Source organism: Ursus americanus, chromosome 33 (assembly GCF_024610735.1).
Source record: "Ursus americanus isolate L20-20 chromosome 33, mUrsAme1.1.p, whole genome shotgun sequence".
NCBI lineage: Eukaryota > Metazoa > Chordata > Mammalia > Carnivora > Ursidae > Ursus > Ursus americanus.
In genome coordinates, this window is record NC_142159.1 from 25,242,708 (window position 1) to 25,263,686 (window position 20,979).

The window sequence follows — 20,979 nt, forward strand, 5'->3', positions numbered from 1 at the left end:
GTGAAGCGTCTGCCCTCGGCTCAGGTCATGATCCCAGGGTCCTGGGATGGAGCCCCCACATCACATCGGGCTCCCTGCTCAGTGGGGGAGCCTGCTTCTCCCTCTCCTTCTGTCCTTCCCCCTGCTCATACTATCTCTCTCTGTTTCTCAAATAAATGAATAAAATCTTAAAAAAAAAAGAAAAGAAAACATTCCGTCCAAAACAATAGAATACACATTCTTTTCAAATGCACATGGGACATTCATCAAAACAGGCCATATTCTGAGTCATAAAACAAACATTAACAAACTTGAACTAATAAAATTAACAAACTTTGAAATAATAAAATTTTGCAAAGTACATGTAACGGTCATAATGAAATTAAACTAAAAATCAATTACAGTAAGATATCTGGGAAACACCAAAACATTCCGAAATTTAAAAAGTACACTTCTGAGTAATCCATGAGTCATAGAAGAAGTCACAAGAAAAATCAGAAAATGTTTTGAAATGAATGAAAAAATATAACATATCGAAGTTTGTGGGTTCCAGCTATGTTTTTAGCCCCGCCCAGGCACCACCTCCTCTCTGGCTGGCAGGTGCGGGAGGCTCGGTGCCCCTGAGCGGATCCCAAGTCCTCCTTCCCTCCCTTCACCCCGCACACCCCACCCAAGGTGACCCTATGCCGGGCTGTCTCATGCACTTCAGGGCCGAGGGACCTCGTGCTCAGCCCGCCAGTGTTGCCTCCCAGACTCCTGGGGCCTTCCCAGGTGTTAGCGAAGCACCTGACAAAGCAGCCCTATAGACACGCGGACAAGGAAAAACAAGAAAAGAAAACTTATCTTTTGGAAACTTTCCAAGTATGTCCACTTTCTGAATGAGACTTATGCACAAACCAATAAAAGCTGTAAGTGGATGGATGGATGGAGGGATGGTGGGTGGGCAGATGGGTGGATGGGTGACTGGATGGGTGGACTGCTAATTGTCTTTTAGAATAGTGGCCCTGGGAATCAGGACATTGGAAAATTCCACTAGGAAACACCAGCTGTGATTTGGCCAGGCATGTATGTATCATACAGACAATACACTCTTTAATTAAATGTCGGCATCAACAAGAATTTTTTCCTTTAAAGCTTTCATATATTGCCGCACTCCATCTTTTTTTTTTTTTTTAAAGATTTTATTTATTTATTTGACAGAGATAGAGACAGCCAGTGAGAGAGGGAACACAAGCAGGGGGAGTGGGAGAGGAAGAAGCAGGCTCATAGCGGAGGAGCCTGATGTGGGGCTCGATCCCATAACGCCAGGATCACGCCCTGAGCTGAAGGCAGACGCTTAACCGCTGTGCCACCCAGGCACCCCTAACCAAGAATTTTTTGAGCTGCTATGTTCCAGGCAATGCGAATACAGCAGAAGGCCCTGCCCTCACGGAGCGCACAGACACCAGATAAACCCACAGCATGTCAGAGTCTGTGAAGAAAAGCTAGAGCAGGGGAGGGGGCACAGGGTGTGAGGGAGGGTCCTAGGGCAGCGTTTGATTGAATGAATTTGCGCTTGTAAACCACTGCGTGTCCGTCACGGAGAAAGCCCACTGTATTATGTATCTGAGAAATACGCACGTGGATGGATGGCAAGAGGAAAGCAGCCTCCAGTGGTGGGGCTGGCCTGGCCCTCACAGCTGGTCCTGCTGGACACTGATTTCATGCAACACCATCGGACGAGGTCACCCCATGTCCGTGCTGGACCACAGCAAAACAACAGCGCCGGCAAGCAGATCTGCTCAGACAAAAACAAGAGCTCATTCGAACCACAAAAATGATCCAACACCCCCTATCCTGGTAACATGAGAGATGGCTGCTTCTCTTTCGTCAAAGTTTAGCCTTACACGGTTTGTCCTACTTTCCAGATATGAATGATTGCGATATCCAAGCATAGAATCAGCTCTGCTTCCCGACAGCAGCCAATCCAGAGCATAGCCATACTTCTTGGAGACCCCCCACCAAATCACCCACCCCAAATCCTTTAAGGTCCTCTTCAATACCTCCTTACTGAGACACTGCATGGTTCCCTATGGTTATGGTTTTATTAAATGAATCAACCACACTTTGTTTGGCTATCAGTGTGTTCTTGGTGTTTTTTTGTTTTGTTTTGTTTTGAGCTAGAAGACGTTGCAAAAAAGAAGTAATAAAAATGAAATGATTCAAACAAACAATACTTTGATATTCTGTATTTTTAGAAACTTGAGAGATTCTCTCCATCTTTGCATTGGAGGATTCAGGTAAACTAAATTCTGTTCTTAGAACAGGCCTGCAAGAAATACAGGGAAACTTTGGAAATGAAAGCTTAGTTACTGTTTCAGGGGACAAGTGGGTTTTCTCACCTGAAACATCAAATACTTCTGTGAGCCAGGGACTCCGATGCACCGTGAAGAATTCAGTTTTGATGACTGGATCTGAGTTGGAACAGAAGTATCAGGGATACACGCTACCTTCCATCACATACGAGTTACGGAAGAGGTAATAGAAATAGTAATCACGATAAAGTCACCCCGCTGGCCCAGCTCTGCTCAGCGCCCATTCCCCTTGTAGACCCATCGCTCCGTTTAACTCCACACCCAGCCCTCGGTCACGATTACGATTCTCTGTAACTAAAAGCCTCCTGTGACATCGGAAATATGAAAAATGCTGGCTGAAGCCGTCCGGGCATCATTCAGGTGACATTTGAGTCACTCCTTTGAACAATGCCTAAACGGGGCTCCTATGTAATTGGATGAATCAAATCAATAAAGAGTGGATATTTGCCCAGCACCCTTCCTCTCCCGCCGTCATTCGCAATGCGTGATGCATCCCCTGGCGCGTTAAGTCCAGACCCGGAGTGTCAGTGCTTCGGCAGCTCATCCTTCTTTGGAAAGTGGCCTTCTAGGTCACAGGGATGGCGATGGAGGTCGCTGCTAGAAAAATGATGCCTGAAAGTGAAGATCCAGCCCATCTGTGGCTGACCCCAAGGTCCCATGGAAATGTGACATTTTCAAGGCAAATGGATGGACTTGTTTTTTAAAGGAGTTTATAAAAACCTGGGCCCATCGAGTCATGCAGTGATCACTAGACACATTGCTATTTCCTTCTGCGGTCACCCCCCTTTTGGGGAGGGGTGGGCAGGGCCATACTCGCTCAATTCCACAAAGTGGCTCCTCTCAGGCACCCCTGCAGTGGAAGGACCCCTGAGCACCCGGAGCTACCCCTGAAAGGGGTAGGCCACAGAGCTCCCCCCTTCCAACAGTGTTAGGTCCTGCGAAGAATGTTAATACGGTGACAGCCCAGCCAGACGTGGAGCCCTGTAGCGGGCCCAGGGCTCACAAGCCGCAGGAACCTGGCAGGTTTCTGCACCGCATGCAGCCTCCCTCTGTCATCTGAAAAGCAGGGGATGTGGCCGTAGATCTGTTCCTCCCCCCTGGCAACTCAGGCACGTGCTGTGCAGCACGCAGAGCCTGGGACACCTGCATGGACATCATCGTTATTACTCTGCAGATTGAGGGAGTGCCCAGCCTACTAGGCTTTTCCCCATTACTTCTTGAGTCCATTCTAATTGGCCTCTCAACCCTCGATGCTATCAAAACTGCTCTTGCCAAAGACTTGGTCTGTCTCCTGGGCCCTCACCTACTCTGCTCTGCTCTCTTCTCCACCCTCACGTCCTTGGTGACTCGTGTGGCCCCATGCCTTTACATACCATCTGCTGACCCCAGGTTTTATCTACAGCCCAGGTCTTCCGCCTGGACCCCGTGTGCCTCCAGTTCCTTCTTGACCTCTGCCTGGGCGGCGGGGGTGGGGGTGACGTTTGTCTAATAGGCACCCCAAACCAACATGTCCAAACCACTCTTGACAATCCCCTGCAAGCCTACTCTACCCACGGCTGTCCACATTTTGTGACAGGTGATGCCGCCCTTCCAGATTCTCAGGCCGAGAATGTTGGGGTCATCCTCCATGTCTGTCTTTGTCTCGCACCCAGTTCGCCAGCAAATCCTAGTGGTTCGTCCTTCAAAATAGCTGTAGAACCTGGCCATCACCACCACCCTCAGTTCCAGCCTCCAGAGGGTGATCTCTTCCCTTCCGCCCTGTTCTTCTTTGTGGACCTCCCCACACAGGGGCCAGAGTGAGCCTTTTAATACATAATTCACATTCTGCCATATCTTTGCTCCAAATGGGCTTCCTATCCTACTCACTTTAAAGCTGAAAGTCCTTAAAATACCCGTCAAGAACCGAAATCTGTCCGTCTACCATCTTTCTGTCTGCAACCTGCACTTTTCTCCCCCTTGATGGAGCCATGCTGACCTCCTCGGTGTTGCTCAAAGCAGGCATAACCCAATCCTACCCCAGGGCCTTGGCAGTTGCTATTCCCTCTGCCTGGAATTTTTTTTTTCCCCCTCAGCTAGCCACATGGCAAACTCCTCCTTTCCTTCTATACTGATCTCCTACCTAAAATGGCCCCTGCATCCCATCACCCACCTGAGCCTAGTTTTTCAGGGCACCTATCACCACCTGATACCTGGGATGTGAATGACACAATTCCCTTGTTTAAAACCCTTTCTCGTCTCTCCTCTTTGCTATTAAAGGACAAAAATCCAAATTCCTTAAGTTGGCGATGTGATTTAGTCCCATCCACCTCTCCGGTCTAAGCAAACTGGGTCCAGCCTTTCACAGACACACTGAGCACATCCTCTGGGCCTTGGTTCAGGCTCTTTTCTCACTTGGTCCTCATTCACCTCTCCCATGAAGCCCCTGATTCTCCTGGGAGGGGGGTGGTGGCTGTGATTCCCCAGGGTTATTGCTGCAGTGTAACTGACAACAGAGGCATTCAGTAGCCATTTACACGCAATGGTTATCCGAGATCTAAATTAATATAAACTAAGCCTATAACGAATATAGACTAAGCTAAATGTTTCATGAATATGCATTCACTCTACATCTGAGAGCCTGTACCCTATGATTTTACACTAACAGGAATAAGAGTGGACCCCCATGGTGTCCGAAACGTCGTCTGAATGTGAGCTGTGCTGGTTTCAGGGACCCAGGTCTGCCTCAAAAATGGCGTGAGCCCTGTAGGGTTTGAAGAGCACAAACACGTTTCTGATAGATTGCCCTCAATTCTGACAGTCAGTGCTCACTAAGAAAGCACCGAACAGGCTTGAAACACTTGACAGAGTCACTCCTATCAACGTCTCCTAAGCGAGCCCTCACAGCTGCGGACTGCACCCAAACGTTATGCCCACAGGACACGGTAGAGATGGCAGCAGACATGGTGACTCAGATCAGTTTCAGAACAGACCAGAAAGAGATTTGGGACTTTCATGTTTATCCAGTGGACACTGGTGCTCCATGGGCACGAGTCACCCCAAGTATGTCATAGTAACTGTTTTTTTCTTCAAGACACAAAAATTACTCCTCTCGTTTAAAAAGTTAATTTGTAGGGCACCTGGGTGGCTCAGCCTGTTAAGCATCTGCCTTCAACTCAAGTCATGATCCTGGGGTCCTGGGATCGAGCCCCACATCGGGCTCCCTGCTCAGTGGGGAGTCTGCTTCTCCCACTCCCTCTGCCCCTCCCCCATGCTCGTGCTCTCTCTCTCTCTCTCTCACTCTCTCAAGTAAAGAAATAAAGTCTTTGGGGGAAAAAAGGCAATTTGCAACTAATGAAAGGGACCCCCCCCCTCTCAGGAAAGGTGGTCATCATTGACATTTGTTCTGCGTAAACACAAAGCTGCCTTGCTTAACGCAAGGACTGTTAGGACCGAGTGATGTGTCAGTACATTTCTGGGACAAGGTGACATTGTCATTGATGGTCCGCTGAAGGAAAGAAGCTAATTTTCTTTTGAGCTTAAGCCTTTAGTAGTAACTTAATTAGGCCATCCTGTAAATCATCACTAATAACTGTCAGAAGTACCCCTGAGTCACCAGAGGATGACGAAACTTGGCAGAGAGCCTCTTCCATGGAGAAGAGACGTCTAAAGTTCACCCGCCTCTCCCAGAAATGTCCTCCAGGGGCACCGACAACCCCCAAACCTCAGCCCGCCTGCTTCCCGACCTCACTGCAGGACTTGGCTTCCTGAACGCTTTACACACACGTGTAATAGATACATGTCATACGTAGCTATGCACTGTATACACTAGAATAGCACTTTAAAGGAACAACCCTTTACCCTCGCACAACTATCGCAAGATTACACGCTAGTTCTTGTCCATAGTGCTTTTTTTTTTTTACATAGTGTCAATCTCCTTATATCTTCTTTGTTATTCTGTTTTCCAAGTTTCTTTTTTTTTTAAGATTTTTTTATGAAAGAGAGAGAGAGAATATATGCAGCAGGAAAGGGCAGAGAGGGAGAGAGAATCTCAAGCAGACTCCGTGCTGAGCATGAAGCCCTCCTGTGACCCCAAGATCACGACCTCAGCTGAAACCAAGAGTCGGGCGCCCAATCGACTGAGCCTCCCGGGCACCTGTTTTCCAAGTTTCTATAATCTTTTAGCTATTATTTGAGTGTTGCTAAGCTCCATGATCTTCTAACTTATACGCTTATTTTGGGCTTTTAGGGCAGAACCAGGCACCTGAGGGTGAGTAGAGCGTGGCGTGCACTATTTGACAGATACAGCGGGCTTACAGTACTTTTTTGTCATTCTTTTTTTAAAAAAATTAATTAATTAATTTAGAGAGAGCACACAAGCAAGGGGAGGGGCAGAGGGAGAGAGAGAATTCCAAGCAGATTCCCCGCTGAACGTGAAGGCTGATGCAGGGCTCGATCTCACCACCCTGAGATCATGATTCGAGCCGAGATCAAGAGTCGGACGCTAACTGACTGAGCCGCCCAGGCGCCCCTGTCATTCCTGTTTTTTAATTTGAGTTAGTTGCCAAGAGAAATCATGGATAGCCCTTAAAATCCGGATTTCTAGTATTGAGATTTGGCAACCAGCAGCAGGAGTCCACCTTCAGAGACAGCATAAACTCTCCACTTTGCCATACTCCCCACCAATCCCTACTGCATTCGCCAAGCCGGCTTCGTTCACTTACATGATCGCTTCTTGAGCCCTGTACGCAGTTCAGTCTGCAAGCTTCGATTTACGGTCTTGGCCTCCACAGATAAGGCTGCAGATGACGCCTTCAGGTCATGTTTTGCTTCTGTTGTATTATTTCCTTCGGGTATATTTCTGAAAGCTGGCTTACCTGGTGTAAGTGCATTTTTTGCTCCTGCCATATTGTATTCCGGTTGGGATGTCCATTGGGGCCATCGCCCTCTCTTGTGCAACAGCTGCCCCAGGCACCCTCCATGCGGGCGTTCAGCTAAAGCCCTGGTGAACTGGGCCAGTTGAACCCTCTCTCCTAGGAATTTGCAAATTGGATTTAAAGATAGTAAGTCAGAGCTGATCTTCTTAAACTGAAGAAAGGCAAATCTTGGGCTGTGGGGTGTATGTCTGGTTAAACACATGTAGAAAAGAAAAGAAAGCCAGTTCTGCAAAGAGAAAAAAGAATGAACTAAAATGGACAGAGCGGTATCAAGGCAAGAAGTGTGGAGCCAGAGAGAGGGAGGGAGGGAGGCAACAGTGGTTTGGTTTCATTCTTTCTTTTTTTAACAATTTATTTATTTGAGAGAGGGAGCGAGAGGGAGCACACACGAGCAGGCAGAGGGAGAGCGAAGGAGAAGCAGACTCCCCGATGAACAGGGAGCCCGATGTGGGACTTGATCCCAGGACCCTGGGATCATGACCTGAGCTGAAGGCAGACACTTCACCGACTGAGCCACCCAGGCGCCCCCCCCAACAGTGGTTCCTGTTGGCACACCGGGCCGTGAGGCTGAGAGCCTCTTTCTGTCCTCTTGGTCCATGGCTGTGCCGTCCACCTGGCCGTGCCAGTGTGCTGCAGGTGCCGAGATGTCTGCTGACCGCGTAGATGAATCTGAAGTAAGACGACCACCCTCCGTCCCACCAGACCTGTGAGCGAAGTTGCCCTGACGCTGTCCCTGTCCCCATGCAGGCACTGATAACCCCTTGCTGCCCATCCGGGGGTCTGTGCTGGATGTTCCTGCCCATCAGCAGCATGCCCCTCCTCCGCCGCCCCTGCTGGGACTCTTGTTAGTGCTCCACCTGCTTCCAGGCCACTCCTCCACTTGCTCTGGGAGATCCTCCAAATGTACGGCTCCCCGGCTCCACCCGGGTCTCTGCTCATGTGTCCCCCCTCCCAGAGGCCTCCTGACTGCCCGTCTAACCTCCTGCCTCAGTGCACCGTCTCTTCACTATGCTTTATTCCTCATCATGGCAATAAAAAATTATCATAGCAAATATTCATTTTGTTGTCTGTTGACTCCAGTGAGAAGGCTCACAAGAGCAGAAACTTACTTTGTTCACCGTTCTTTCCCTGAAACATGGCCCGACACATGGTTGGTGCCCCATTCGCTGATTCAACGGATATTTACTGAGTGCCTACTATGTACAATAATGACCTAAAATACGTAACCATGCTGGAACGCTTAGTGCAATGGGGTGAATTGAGACAGGCAGGAGTATGAGTGACGGCGGGGGTAGGTTTGTGGCAATTTTTAAGCAGGAAGGTCAGGGAAGGCCTCATGTAGGTTGTAACATTCCAGCAAACACTCAAAGGAGACAAGGAAGAGAGGCAGGCACACGTCTGAGCAAAGAACATTTCATGTGGCGAGCAGCCACAGCAAAGGTCCTGAGGCAGGAATGTGTTCAGGAAGCAGTGGAGTTTAGCTGTAAGGGGCCAGCAGCCCTGGAAGACGTGAAACATGAACTAGGAGCCAAGGGATATTTAAGATACAACCAACCTTATCAGGTATCAGTTACGTGCAATAAAGTGCACCCGTGTTAAGTGTATAGTTTGAGGAGTTTTGGTCCGCGTATATATATAACCATGTAACCACTGCCTTGATCACGATGCAGAAGGTTTTCACTACCCCCAAAAGTTCCCTAGTCCCCGCACAGTCCACCCTCCACCTCCCGCTGAAGTGTGCTGCAAGTTCTAGAATGTCATTTAAATGAATCACGCCACAGGTACTCTCCTCCATCTGGCATATTTCTCTGCACGAAATTTTGAGATCCATCCTCCTGTGTTTAGCAGCGGTTCCTTTGTACTGTTAGTAGAATTCCACCCTACGATTCAGCGCGGCATATCCATCCGCCTGTGGATGGACCTCGGGTTGTTGGCGGTTTTCCGCTGCTGTGAATGTTTGTGTAGAAGCGATTCTTGGGTCGGTGTATTCGTTTCACTTGACTATGTGGAGACCTGGCAGAGGGATTTCTGGCTTGCACAGTTTAATGGATGTTTAACTTTACGAGGACGTGACAAACTGTTCTGCAAGGAGGTTGTGCTGTTTTGCATTCCCCCGGGTGCTCCCGCCTTTGCCAACACTTGGGATCATTGGTCTTTCTGACTGCAGCCGCTGTCCTGGGGCGGGTGTGCGGTAGCCCCTTCCTGTGATTTTAATTTGCGTTCCTCTGATGAGCACGACGTTGAGTATTTCTTCACGTCCTTAGTAGGGACTTGTACAGCTTCTCTTGTGGGGTATGTGTTCATTCCTTTCATTGGGTTTTTGGCTTACTGCGTTATGGTTTTTATATGTGTATATATATTTTCTATCTATGGAGAAGTCTTTCATCAGGCATATGTGTTGTGACTTTTCTCATAGCAGCGGCTGGTCTTTTCGTTTTCTTACCAGTAGCTCTCAGCAGATGTTTCTAACTCTGGCGCAGTCAAATTTATCCATCTCTTGCTTATGTGGTTGATGTCTCAGCTAAGAAATGTCTGCCTACCTCAAAGTTGTGAAGGGGTTCATGGTTTTTTTTTTCCTCCTAGTAATTCTGCAGTTTTAACTTCTATTTCAGGTCCGCACAGGGTTCTGAGCAAGGACCTGACATGATCCGACTTGCGTGCCAGAGGCACCGCTATGCGGTGTGGACACTGGTGGGGTGGAGTGCAGACCCGTGGGCACTCACTGGGAGGCCATGTGGTGGTCCAGGCAGGGGCCAGGCCGGCAGGGTGGGAGCAAGAAACAGCAGTCAGATGCGGGAAATATTCATCAGCGAGGTTTCCAGGTTTGTGCTCCACCCCTCCTTGACGAACAATATTGAAATTGAAGACTTGCTCTGAGCCTGAAGGTTTGCTGTGCATTTTAACTTGGCTTCATTCAAGTAAAGAACTGGTTTTAAGTTTTAATCCACACGTTGTCATTCTGTGGGCATGGCAGTCCCCAATACAACAGGACAATTCATCTATCACTCTTGAAGGCTTAAGAAAAGGGAGACCAACACATTCCATGTCACGCCCTGCATCACTCCTGCTACGACTCATAAATCCATGTCTTTGCCTTGGTCACACCAGCTCTTGTGTGACCCCTTCTTTGACTCATGATTTATTGCTTTCAGTTACTCCTTTGGCCAGATTTATAAACGTAACTGTTCTGTCTTTATACAAAACCTACTTGTGCACTAGGCAATGACAGCACATTTATTGTCTATGAGTTGTTACCTTGAAAAATTACATCGATGCAAAGTGATTGCCTCTTAGCCTCATAGCCAATAAATTTAATTTTTTGGAGGGGGTGATATGAGTCATAGGATCATGTATATATCACTGATCGCGGAACGAGGAGCAAGCTGGAAGTTCTGAGCAACAGAAGCCAAGAAGGGACACTCTGGTCTCTTGCTCAGCATGTGTAAGCTGATCTTCTGGTGTTTGCTTTTCATAGGATGCTTACATCCTCTCCTCTCTCTGCCTGTCCCTGACTCCAGGGAAGAGACCCTGCAGCTCTCAGGTAAGATGAATTTGTTCCTCTTCTGTTAGTCTTGGAAGAGTCTTCAAGGGTCTTAAATGCAAAATTAGAGATAAGAATGGGAATTCTTGTTTGCAGAAGTCTTGTTAAATTAAGTCTTAGTATGGATAGAATAGTAGAGGACCTTACACCCATTTTAGATTTTTTTTCTTTCTAAAACGTAAGAGAAAAAAGGGTAGCTTTGCTTATTTCACGTCATTTCTGTAACCCAAACTTTTGTTTTGGTCAATTTTTTTTCAGTTTAAAAAATTGTACTAGATTTTAAACACCATTTACTTTTAGTTTCTATTTTAAATGAACTGGTTGGATGTAGAATTTGGTTGTTCCAATTATAGATTAAAACTATTTTATATTAAGTTAAAAGTAATCATCTGTCATGTGTTACATGAACCACAAATGTTTATTAAAGAATAAAAAAGGGACAGTCTGGAGCTAGAGATGACATCAGTTTCCAGGTCAAGTATCTTGTCCTTTTTATGTTTCATTCAGTTTAAGTGTGAGTTAAATTAAAAAAAAAAAAACCAGTCAATACTTATTTGGCTATTTCCTCTTAATTTAGTTTAAGGAATAAAACAACTGATGCATAAACATTTTAACTGGGTTTTATCTTGTCTTTAATTTGGGGCACTTTTAGACTTTTTTAAAGGAAAAAAACTCTTTCATAACATTGATTGTTATCACTTCTAGTCTCTAAGTTTCTCTCAGAGGCTCTTTGATGATGGCCAAGCACTGCTGGCCACTGACACGTGCCCGTCCGCGGCTACAGCCCCTGACCTCCCGTCATGTTACTGGCCCGAACCAGGCATTAACTTTATTGAATCTTTGCTATTTAGAAAAAACAGTGAAAAGCAAGCACAAGATGAAATCAAGACTAACTCTACCACTGTCCTCTTCAAAAATGTACATATTACTATGATTTTTTAAAACTCCGACGAATGCAGCATCTTACTCAAACCCTAAACAGGGACAGCCTCCCCTCAAGTTCTTGTCTCTGTTTTTCTAATTTAGTTGTTCCTACATAAATGAGCCTCATTTCACACACATACATGTGGCCAGATTTCACAGACTTTTCATCACTATTCTTCAGAAATATTGTGAATGTGCTCAGATGCCTTTGTAATGGTTTCCATGCATCGTCTTCCAATTGGGGTTGGAGCTCAGTCTCTGCAAGCCGTAAGCAAGCTGGCATTCTGGGACTCCCGGAGCCCCTGATCTCAGCACGGTGGCAGCTGGCCAAGAGAGCTATCCTGGTGCCAAGTCTCCACTCAGCATACCTTCCACCTTCCGCGCACGTCCCATGCGCGTCCATGCACGCTTGCCATACATCTTGTATTAAGCTGACCAAGTCTCATACTCAAAATGTTACTATCAAAGTCTTGAAAGAGTGTTTTAAAGGCTGACTCTTTTCTTTTTTTTTTTTTTTTTTTTAAAGAATTTATTTATTTATTCGACAGAGATAGAGACAGCCAGCGAGAGAGGGAACACAAGCAGGGGGAGTGGGAGAGGAAGAAGCAGGCTCATAGCGAAGGAGCCTGATGTGGGGCTCGATCCCATAACGCCAGGATCACGCCCTAAGCCGAAGGCAGACGCCCAACCGCTGTGCCACCCAGGCGCCCCAAGGCTGACTCTTTTCTAATGACTGTATTCAAATCTTGGAAGGCCAGAAAGATAAGGAGTGCTACCACCTTATTTGGTTTATCAGAAGAACATAAACAGTCTTGGCTCCCAGAAAAACACCCCTTCATTTTTCCTCTCCAGTGTTATCACTCAAATATCTACAAGTGAAAGGTAACAGGCAGGTGAGAGGCTTGGCAAGGTCACACAAGGGTGCAGAGAGTCAGAGTTAGATCCACTGCTCTTGGTTTTCTGTCCTGCCAGCTTGCAGATTGGGCCGTAGCCATCCCCACCTCTCTGTTAAGATACCACTGACAAATCACGAACATAGCACTGGAAGCATCTCTAGTGGTCTCTCCCCGCCCGAGAGCCCCCCAAAGACAATACAGAAGTGATTGAAGGATGAACAGCCTTACTAACCTCTATTATTACTCTGTGTAGCACCCGGTGGAGACACAAGACCAGCCTTGGATGAACTGGAAAGAGTGTCCCCCCTGCAAATGCTCCTGGAGATGTCAGGGGCAGGGAGGGGTGACGGTCTTAGGGAAGCAGGTAAAATAATTCTTGCATGGATACGTGGTCTGATTTTAATGCTGCTGAATTACTCTCTATTCTCATTCACTAGATGAGGTAAAAACTTGTTTTGGAATGGAAAGATGACCTATACAACAGGCTAATAAATTGCCCCACACTCTCTCCTTCTGGTGTAAAGACTCCTCTGCAATCTTGTGTTTTCTCGTTCTCACCACCTCCTTGCAAGCATCGTGCTCTCCTTGGCACCTCAGTATATATTCTTTTCTGCACAGATTTATTTGGAGGGAAGGAGGGTGTTATCCCAGTTTCCAATAAGTGCCATTTTAAATCCTGCTTTCCCACTTGCTAAATTAAGCAAACTACTTAATCATTGGGTACCTCGGTTTCTTCATCGGTAGACAGGCTTTGTACAAATACCCACCTCACAGGGCTGTTGTGAAGGCAACGAGAAAATGCAAGTGCATTGCTCAACACAGTCACACACAGCCACCAATCAACTGTCAGCTTCTACTGTTTTCTCTGACTGGACTCTACACACGGACACAAATGCTTAGAACATTCTGGAAACAAAATGGAGCTTTTTTTTTTCCTCCTAGAGAAGGGGCAGGGGGCGGGGCAGACAGAGAGGGAGAATCTCAAGAAGGCTCCACGCTGAGCGCAGAGCCCGACCCCAAGACCATGACCTGAGCCCAAATCAAGAGTCTGACGCTTAACTGACTGAGCCACCCCGGTGCCCCCAAAATGGAGCCTTTTAATAGACATTGTTTAACAGAAAGAAGTTCATTCATTTAAAATGTTTCTAATCAAATACTGAACTGCTAACTTCTTGGGGACAATGCAGTGTCCTTTGTGAACTCCACCAGCAAGAAAGAACGGGGGTGCCTGCCTAGCTGCCTTCAAGTAAACATCGCTGCAGAGTGAAAACAGGAAGACCAGAAACTAGACGTGACTAAGTAATATTCTGTTCTAAGTAAAACAAGCATAAAACAGAAATCACAGATCTGATGATGAATGGTTTCCAAATACTGTTTTCCAGGTCTCGGTACCGACGCTGCTAACCCTAGAGGAAGTCTGAGAAGGGTAAGCGACTTGAGTATGACCGTTAGGGTGAAGCATTTTGTACCTTGACTTTAGAGGACCCTAAATTCTTGAACTGCGTAGTGTCCTGGGTAGAAATCATACCTTCAAGAAACTGGCCAATCAGTGTTCTTTCAAAGCATTAATTCTTCTAAATTCTGACTCGTATAAAATGTGACCACAGGAACTTGTCCAGTGCCTGTCTGGGGTAAAGATTATTGTAACAAGTTTAAGGGAACGAACCACAGATCAGGTCCCTGCTCCCAGCCCGTCACCCACGTGCTAGCTCTTCCATTGACCCCATGCGTGGCCCAGGGGCCAGCAGTCGTGTGTCACTGGGAAGCTCGTGAGAAATGCCGAATCTCCCACTGAATCAAAATCGGTGTCCTAGCTGGAAGTGACGCGCACGCAGTGTGGAAGCTACCGTCCCAGTGGCAGGATGCTGTGCTCACACATGGAGTGGAACCTGGGCAGTAGGGGGCAGGGCACGGGAGCTACTCTGGGCGTGAGGCAAAGGCTGGGAATTGGTGAATAATAGTAGACGGTTAGAAACGGCACGCAATTCCCGGAGGGCCTCAGATGCTGAAAGAAAAATCTGCATTTGACCATCACCAACACCCCCAAACTCCAAGCGCTTCCTGAGGGTTTCAGGGTACGCCAGCCGCCCCCACCCCCCAGCCAGTCGGCGGCGCCTACTGTTCTAGCCTCTCGTGCCCTGGTGATTCTGTGTACATCAGCGCATCGAAACCTCCAGAAAATCCTGAGACAAACTTATTTAACCTTAATCAAGAACTTCCCAAACACTTTGGCCAGAGACATCTTTTCGGTGTAGTTCCCACTGACATCCTTATAAAAATGTGCCGGACACACTCCATCCTGGAGATGGCAGACACCACCTGAGGTCCCAACTGGGCGAAACCACCCAGAAGGGGTCGGTGTGGCATCTGCATGGGACGAAGTAAAAGTCATCATTCAGAGGTTTATATTCTTCTGAGTAGAAGGATTACGGCTAAAGACTCTAAAATCACAAAGGTGACTAGTAGGATTTGCTCGTGCGGTTCTGCAGGAGAAATAAACTCAGGAGAGTTCATTTCAGGGGAAACACAAATCTGTTTCACACAGATGATAATAAATGGACAGAACATGTTACTGATTGTTCAACCAGAGATGGGTCAGTGAGGGCTTGGGAAACGTCAGGGCAGTCCGAGGGCTGAGGGGGTGGACCACTGGCCGGGCACAGGGAGCCCTTCCAGAGCCACCACACTCCGGGCTGCTACGGCACTTACACCCCACACAACAGAGCACACACTTTTCAGAGGTCCTAAGTCTTAATTAGGGTTCCTCTTTCTTGTAGGGGTCTTAATTCATTGATAACCTATGTGGGTTTTTTTCTTTTCTCTTTTCTCTCTCTTTTTTTTTTTTTTTTTTTTTTGTGGATTTAGTTTCAGGCTTTCTCTGGACAAGATCCTAACATTTTCCTGAGTCATCTTTTGGCCAGAAACAGGAAACAAGATAAGAAGCGTGGGTCTCCCTCTGAATGCTTCTGGAAATACTGTGTCTGAAAGGAAATGAACATCTACTAGTCAACTCAAAAACCATCTTAGAAAGTTAGAAACGAAAATGTCTGATTTGAATATAGTATAGAAAAAAACCTAAGCAAACTGTACCCTGTTCATTATTATTTGGAAAATAAATCCTCTATGTTTTGCAAATATCATGAGTGGTCATTTTACTTATAAACATGTCCTGAAAATTTATAATTTTTCTTTCCATCAATTTATCCTTAAAGAATTCTCTGAAAATTTAAAAGTAAAGTTAGTAAGTGAACAGAAGCAAAAGTAAAATTTAGTTAAAACAGTTAAACTACAAATCACTTAAACATTATCTTACCTCCATGTCCTCTCAACCTTAAAAAAGACAACACAGATTATTAAAAAAAAAAATCAGTGGGGCGCCTGGGTGGCTCAGTCAGTTCAGCAGCTGCCTTCAGCTCAGCTAATGATCTCAGGGTCCTGAGATCGAGCCCCACATCGGGCTCCTTGCTCAGTGGCGAGCCTGCTTCTCCCTCTGTCCCCCCCCCTGCTCCTGCGCAAGCACGTGTGCGCTCTCTCTCAAATAATTAAAGTCTTAAAAAAAAAAAGAAGAGCTTTCACTTTCTGGTTTTAGGACGTCAAGGACAAATCTAGGGGGAACGCTGTCTCAAACTGGAAGAACGGACGCGTCCCTCCAGGGGCCCGTCGGCGGTAACAGCCAGGAACACTGCGGCATCTCGCCGGCTGACGCGGAGCTCATGCGGCTCTCTGACGCACGACGCTGGCGGCACTAAGCCATTTCCTACTTACGACCCCAGAAAGAGCTCCCGGGGAATCCCAGTGCGGGGTAGCTGGGAACCCTGGCCGTTTCAGGGATAGGAGGCAACGCCTCCTGCGGATGGGGCGCCGGGGTCGGACTCGAACCTTCCTTCCGATCCCTGCTCCCGCCGCGCAGGGCGAGTCCTCCACCAGGTTAGGGCTCCCTCCGCCTCGGCGTCCTCGTCTGCGAATTGAGGGTTCGAACACCGCTTCTTTCTCAGGGCGCTGCGAGCACCAAACAAGTCACGGAAAGCGCCCGGAACAGCTCCCGTTGGAGCCACGCACACTCGATAAACACTGAGCTGTTTTTCCGTCCGCGATGACGGTTTTGTACGGAAAGGTGCCAACGGGTGTGAAGCGTCTGACATCTAGTCTCGGCTTCAGGATCTCGTCGGGTATGTTACTTCTGAGACCCGTTGCTGCCACGAAGCGTAACACACACTTTGTGAAGCACAGGTGTGCTCTACGGGATCGGAAAGAAGCCTTCTGATGCTGGATTCTGTGAAGCAGGCATGACGACTGGTGTTAAAAATATGCATGTATGTTGAGGACCCAACGGAGGGTTGTTCACAGCGCGGCCGAGGGCTGCACGGTGTAAGGGATTCGAGAACGCAGCCGGAGCGCAGACGCTGCGATAACGCACAGCGCTGCTGAGAAAGCCAATGTTAATCGAGCGCCTTTCAATGGCTCTTAATAAACATTTCATGATGATAAAAAAATACATATTCAGGGCAAAGGTTTATAGACACAGTGCAAAAATATCTCAAGTTCTACATATACACGGTTTGTTTTTACTTGAAAAAGATACCTGATTGAAATATTAATAATCATTAAAAATAAGTAAATTCACACAATTAATTACAAATTCAGTTGAAACAAAATTTCAATTTAGATTAAATTTACCTTGGGAATTATAATGTTTTACTTAACTGCAAAACAACTCTGTTCACACAGCATTCTGTTTTTCATAAATCCTGACCTCATATGCAAGAAAATGCAGCCTTTTGGGTAACATTTGTGTAAACATTGGAGCCTATAATACACATTTTTATTACCAATTTCTTAGTTATTAATACAAAAAGTTAATAAACTTGAACAGCAAAGTGTGAAAGTGGGTACAGCCCCCCGGGGGGGGGGCAGCAGCGTCACTGCTGAGCTCCTCTCCCCCCTCCAGCAGTGCGAGCGTCGCGGTCCAATCCCTAAATAATCGACTTGTCAACAGAGAAAGTTATAAACGGTATTACAGATCTGCCTACAACAAGCACCAGTTTCATATCAAGTCTGGCATAATATGCACTCCGTAAAATGTGTACTAAGGCAAAGAGATCAGCAAATGCAGATAAAATCAATATCTAGGAAAGAATGAAAAAGAGGTGCTTCCATGACTGGAGAACATAAGGTATAAAACGTGCTGCACGAAGCCGAGTGAACTCTGACAGCCACACGTCATTTCTGATTGAACAAATTAAAATTTCTGTCCCGGCAGAAGGTCACGATGAGCACACTGACCTACACAAGAGCTCAGGAATCACTCAGCCATCAGCACGCAGTAGAATATGAGCTCCCCAGTCGTAACACCGGAGTATTTGCATGGAACAGCTTAGCGTTTGAAAATGGCTCCGACACACAGAACTACCTTCCAGGAAAACCTACTTTAGAAAGGAAACCCGAGCTATGGGAATTGAGAATCAGGGCCTAGTAGTCACCATGGAATCATGGATAAAAACGTTGAGTCTCTTAATTATCATCAGGACGCACTTTTATAAAAAACCATAAAACTTGAAACGAGGAAGAGTGTTTTCTTAAAACAACAAAACAAAACAAACAACAAAAAAAGAACAATCAGTCTGTTATGTAAAAGATAAAAGGTTACTGCTCCTTCACTTGCGTCTAGTCCTTTCTGGTCTGCGTAGGTCATACGTCATTCTGAGTCGGGGCAGGAATCACGAACTTCTCTAAAGAACAGGGAGCTAACTTATCAATAAACAACCCACTCACTTCCTAGAAGACACAAGTACGGCCAGCGTAGGAAGCACTGATCTTCGCCCGCTTCTGCACCCCTGCGAGGACAGCGGAGATCCCGCGGACTGCTGCTGTCCCCACACAGCCCGTCACGGCACTTACAGACCCCCCCCCCCAAAGATGGCCAGACCTCTGTGTGTAAACTGGTTGGAAAGAAAGAGTTAACTGTTAATTCTGGGTGAGACGACATTTAAACACTGAGGCATAAAAGAATAATAATTATTTTTTACATGACTTCTGAGACTTTTTAGTCATTATTTTAAAAACGAAACCATTAGAAAGGGGAATACCACCGGTTGAGCGAGGAGCTCCTTCTGTTTTAACGTCACACATGCAAAAACCAACTTCAGCTCTCCAAGGAATAAGCTCTCGTAAGCAGACTGACGTTAAGGTAGGACTTTGGGAATTTCAGTGGAAGGTGGAAACTGAAAAGGAAAGGCGTCTACAAGAACAAAGCTCAAAATCCAGCCCCAACGAGCAGGTACTTCCGGTGTACCGATGGGCGGTATTTGTTACCACTGGTAAATACCGAGGGGACTCGCGCTGTGGGCCGACGAGAACATTTCATCTGAACCACGGAGGGAAGCGCCAAGCTGCGCAAGGACCAGATGAAAGTACTACATTTCTGGGAACCATTCTGAAGAGTAGATGGCCTGCAGGTGGGATGTCAAGTCCTCTCACGGGGAAAATGAGTTCTGTAACAACAGAACGAAACAAAGGGGGCGAAGGTTCGGGGCTATTCCCACCTGTACTTCTGACTACCGCGGGGTTCGGGTGCCGCCTGTGCACACACCTCTCCAGAGGCCGTCCGGTCTCCTCCGAGGACAGCGACACTAGAACGAACACCTCCCTAACAGCTTTAACACACCAGGAACACGGACATTAAAGACTGTATCTATGACCTCTGCTTCAGAAAAACGATGCTTATTACAAAAAATCAAGAAGGGAAAACCTTAACATTCAGCGACAACTTCATGGTCACTGAGAGTCGGGGGTTTAAAGAGACGCACGAGGAGGTCTGGTTGTCCAGCGGGTCCCGGCGGGCGCGCCTCCACGGCCCCCGGCGCTGTTCGCTGCCGGAGCTGGACCACAGGACTGCGCGGCGGCGCCCAGGGAGTCCGCGCTTTCCAACCGGCGCAGCCCTCCGAGAAAGAACGAGACGGGCGGCAGGACGTAACGTCATCCGGAAAGTTTAAAATCAGTGAAGTGCTGGCCAAGCACCTTATGTCTAGTACCCAATTTATTCAATTCATGTCTCAGAAGAGCCTATGTGACAGTTCATTCCTAATTATTGTTAGGAGCATGGCAGTTGTTTACACACTTCCGCTTAGTTGCTTTGGGGCCCGTTCATGGACTCTTCTACTCAAAACCCACACAAATAGTACTTTAAGAATGAAGACACCCGAAATGAGTAACGGGCTCAGCTCCTGCTTTTCGGCAATGCCACCTCTAACCAGCCTTAAGTCGCGGGAACGCATTCTCTTCTCTAAAAAGGAGGAGGGGGGATTCTAGCACCTGTTTACTTCAGAAGCCTTAACACCACACTGTTCTGAACACCTAGCTTTCTTCTCTTGTGAGGTTTTTAACTTCACACATTGTCACCTCCCACATCCGCAGCTTGACACTCGAGGGAATGAAGGGCTCGTTCCTGGTACAACTGTCACAAGTGTTCCACGGAGCTGCCACGAGGACCACTGGCAAATCAGAGCTCCACTGGCCAAGCCACTCACATATGATCTCATCGAGAAGATCTTGTAACAGCAGAAGACCACGTGGGTCTCATGGAATCCTGCTAGATAGGATCCTACCTCTCGTGTGAATCCCACATCTTGACGTGTAGCTCTGTTCCGACACACGTGCCTATCTGAAATGCAAATCTCTTATTCCTCCCCCCCCCCGTCAATCAGACATCAAAGCAGGCGCCCCATAACACTCCAAACAGGAAACACACTTGCAGTCCAAAAGGCCTGTATTCAAAATCAGAAGGACTGTGCAACCATATATAAATTATTTAGTATCTGTACACGTTACTTGTTGTTTTTGGTAAAGCAGGAACATCTGTGAGGACCGTAATTTTCAGCGGGATCATGCAATGTGTGTTAAGTGCCTCGGGCACTGCCTGGCGCAGAAAACATCATAGAGGACGGCTGTCGTCACTGTGCTCCCTTGTATGTCTATTCCTCGAGTGCTAGTCTGGCTCTGAATCCAACAGTGCACCTTGGCCAGCTCCTCCCTCTGCCCGCGTGAGAACCGGGGCTGCCGCCGCCACATGCCCGCCAGCTTCTCCAGGTCCTCTCTCAGCACAGCCTCTGTCACCCTGAGGACAAACGAGCAACCTTCGTCCTGAATAAGGCACAGGGTTCTTTTGTCATCCAAGAAAAGCACTTCTTGGGTTTGGGTTATACTTTATATCTCCTGCTAACATATAATGTGCACATTAAAAAAATAGCTGAATCCACTCTTTGTCAAGTGGGTGAAGCTAGAGCACTTTTTCTTGGTGGAAAGCATCTGCACAGTGCCGGGCTGAGGCAGACGGGAAAAGCAGACTCCCCTGAGCTCCTCTCTTCTTATTGAAC

At 47.2% G+C, this 20,979-nt stretch overlaps 2 protein-coding genes across 2 annotated transcripts in view; one reads left to right on the forward strand and one right to left on the reverse strand.

Moving 5' to 3' along the window:
- The first annotated feature begins 10,684 nt into the window (after positions 1-10,684).
- Positions 10,685-15,592, forward strand: UTS2 (urotensin 2). Its single transcript, XM_087858719.1, has 4 exons — positions 10,685-10,787; positions 12,861-12,971; positions 13,045-13,049; positions 15,473-15,592. The coding sequence occupies exons 1-4, from the start codon at positions 10,685-10,687 to the stop codon at positions 15,590-15,592; spliced, it is 339 nt and encodes a 112-aa protein (XP_087714845.1).
- Positions 12,209-20,979, reverse strand: part of PER3 (period circadian regulator 3) — a 45,684-nt gene continuing 36,913 nt past the window's right edge. Inside the window, 1 exon segment of the mRNA XM_087858720.1 lies at positions 12,209-20,720. Within this exon segment, the coding sequence (XP_087714846.1) occupies positions 20,489-20,720 (232 nt within the window). The 3' untranslated portion in view covers positions 12,209-20,488.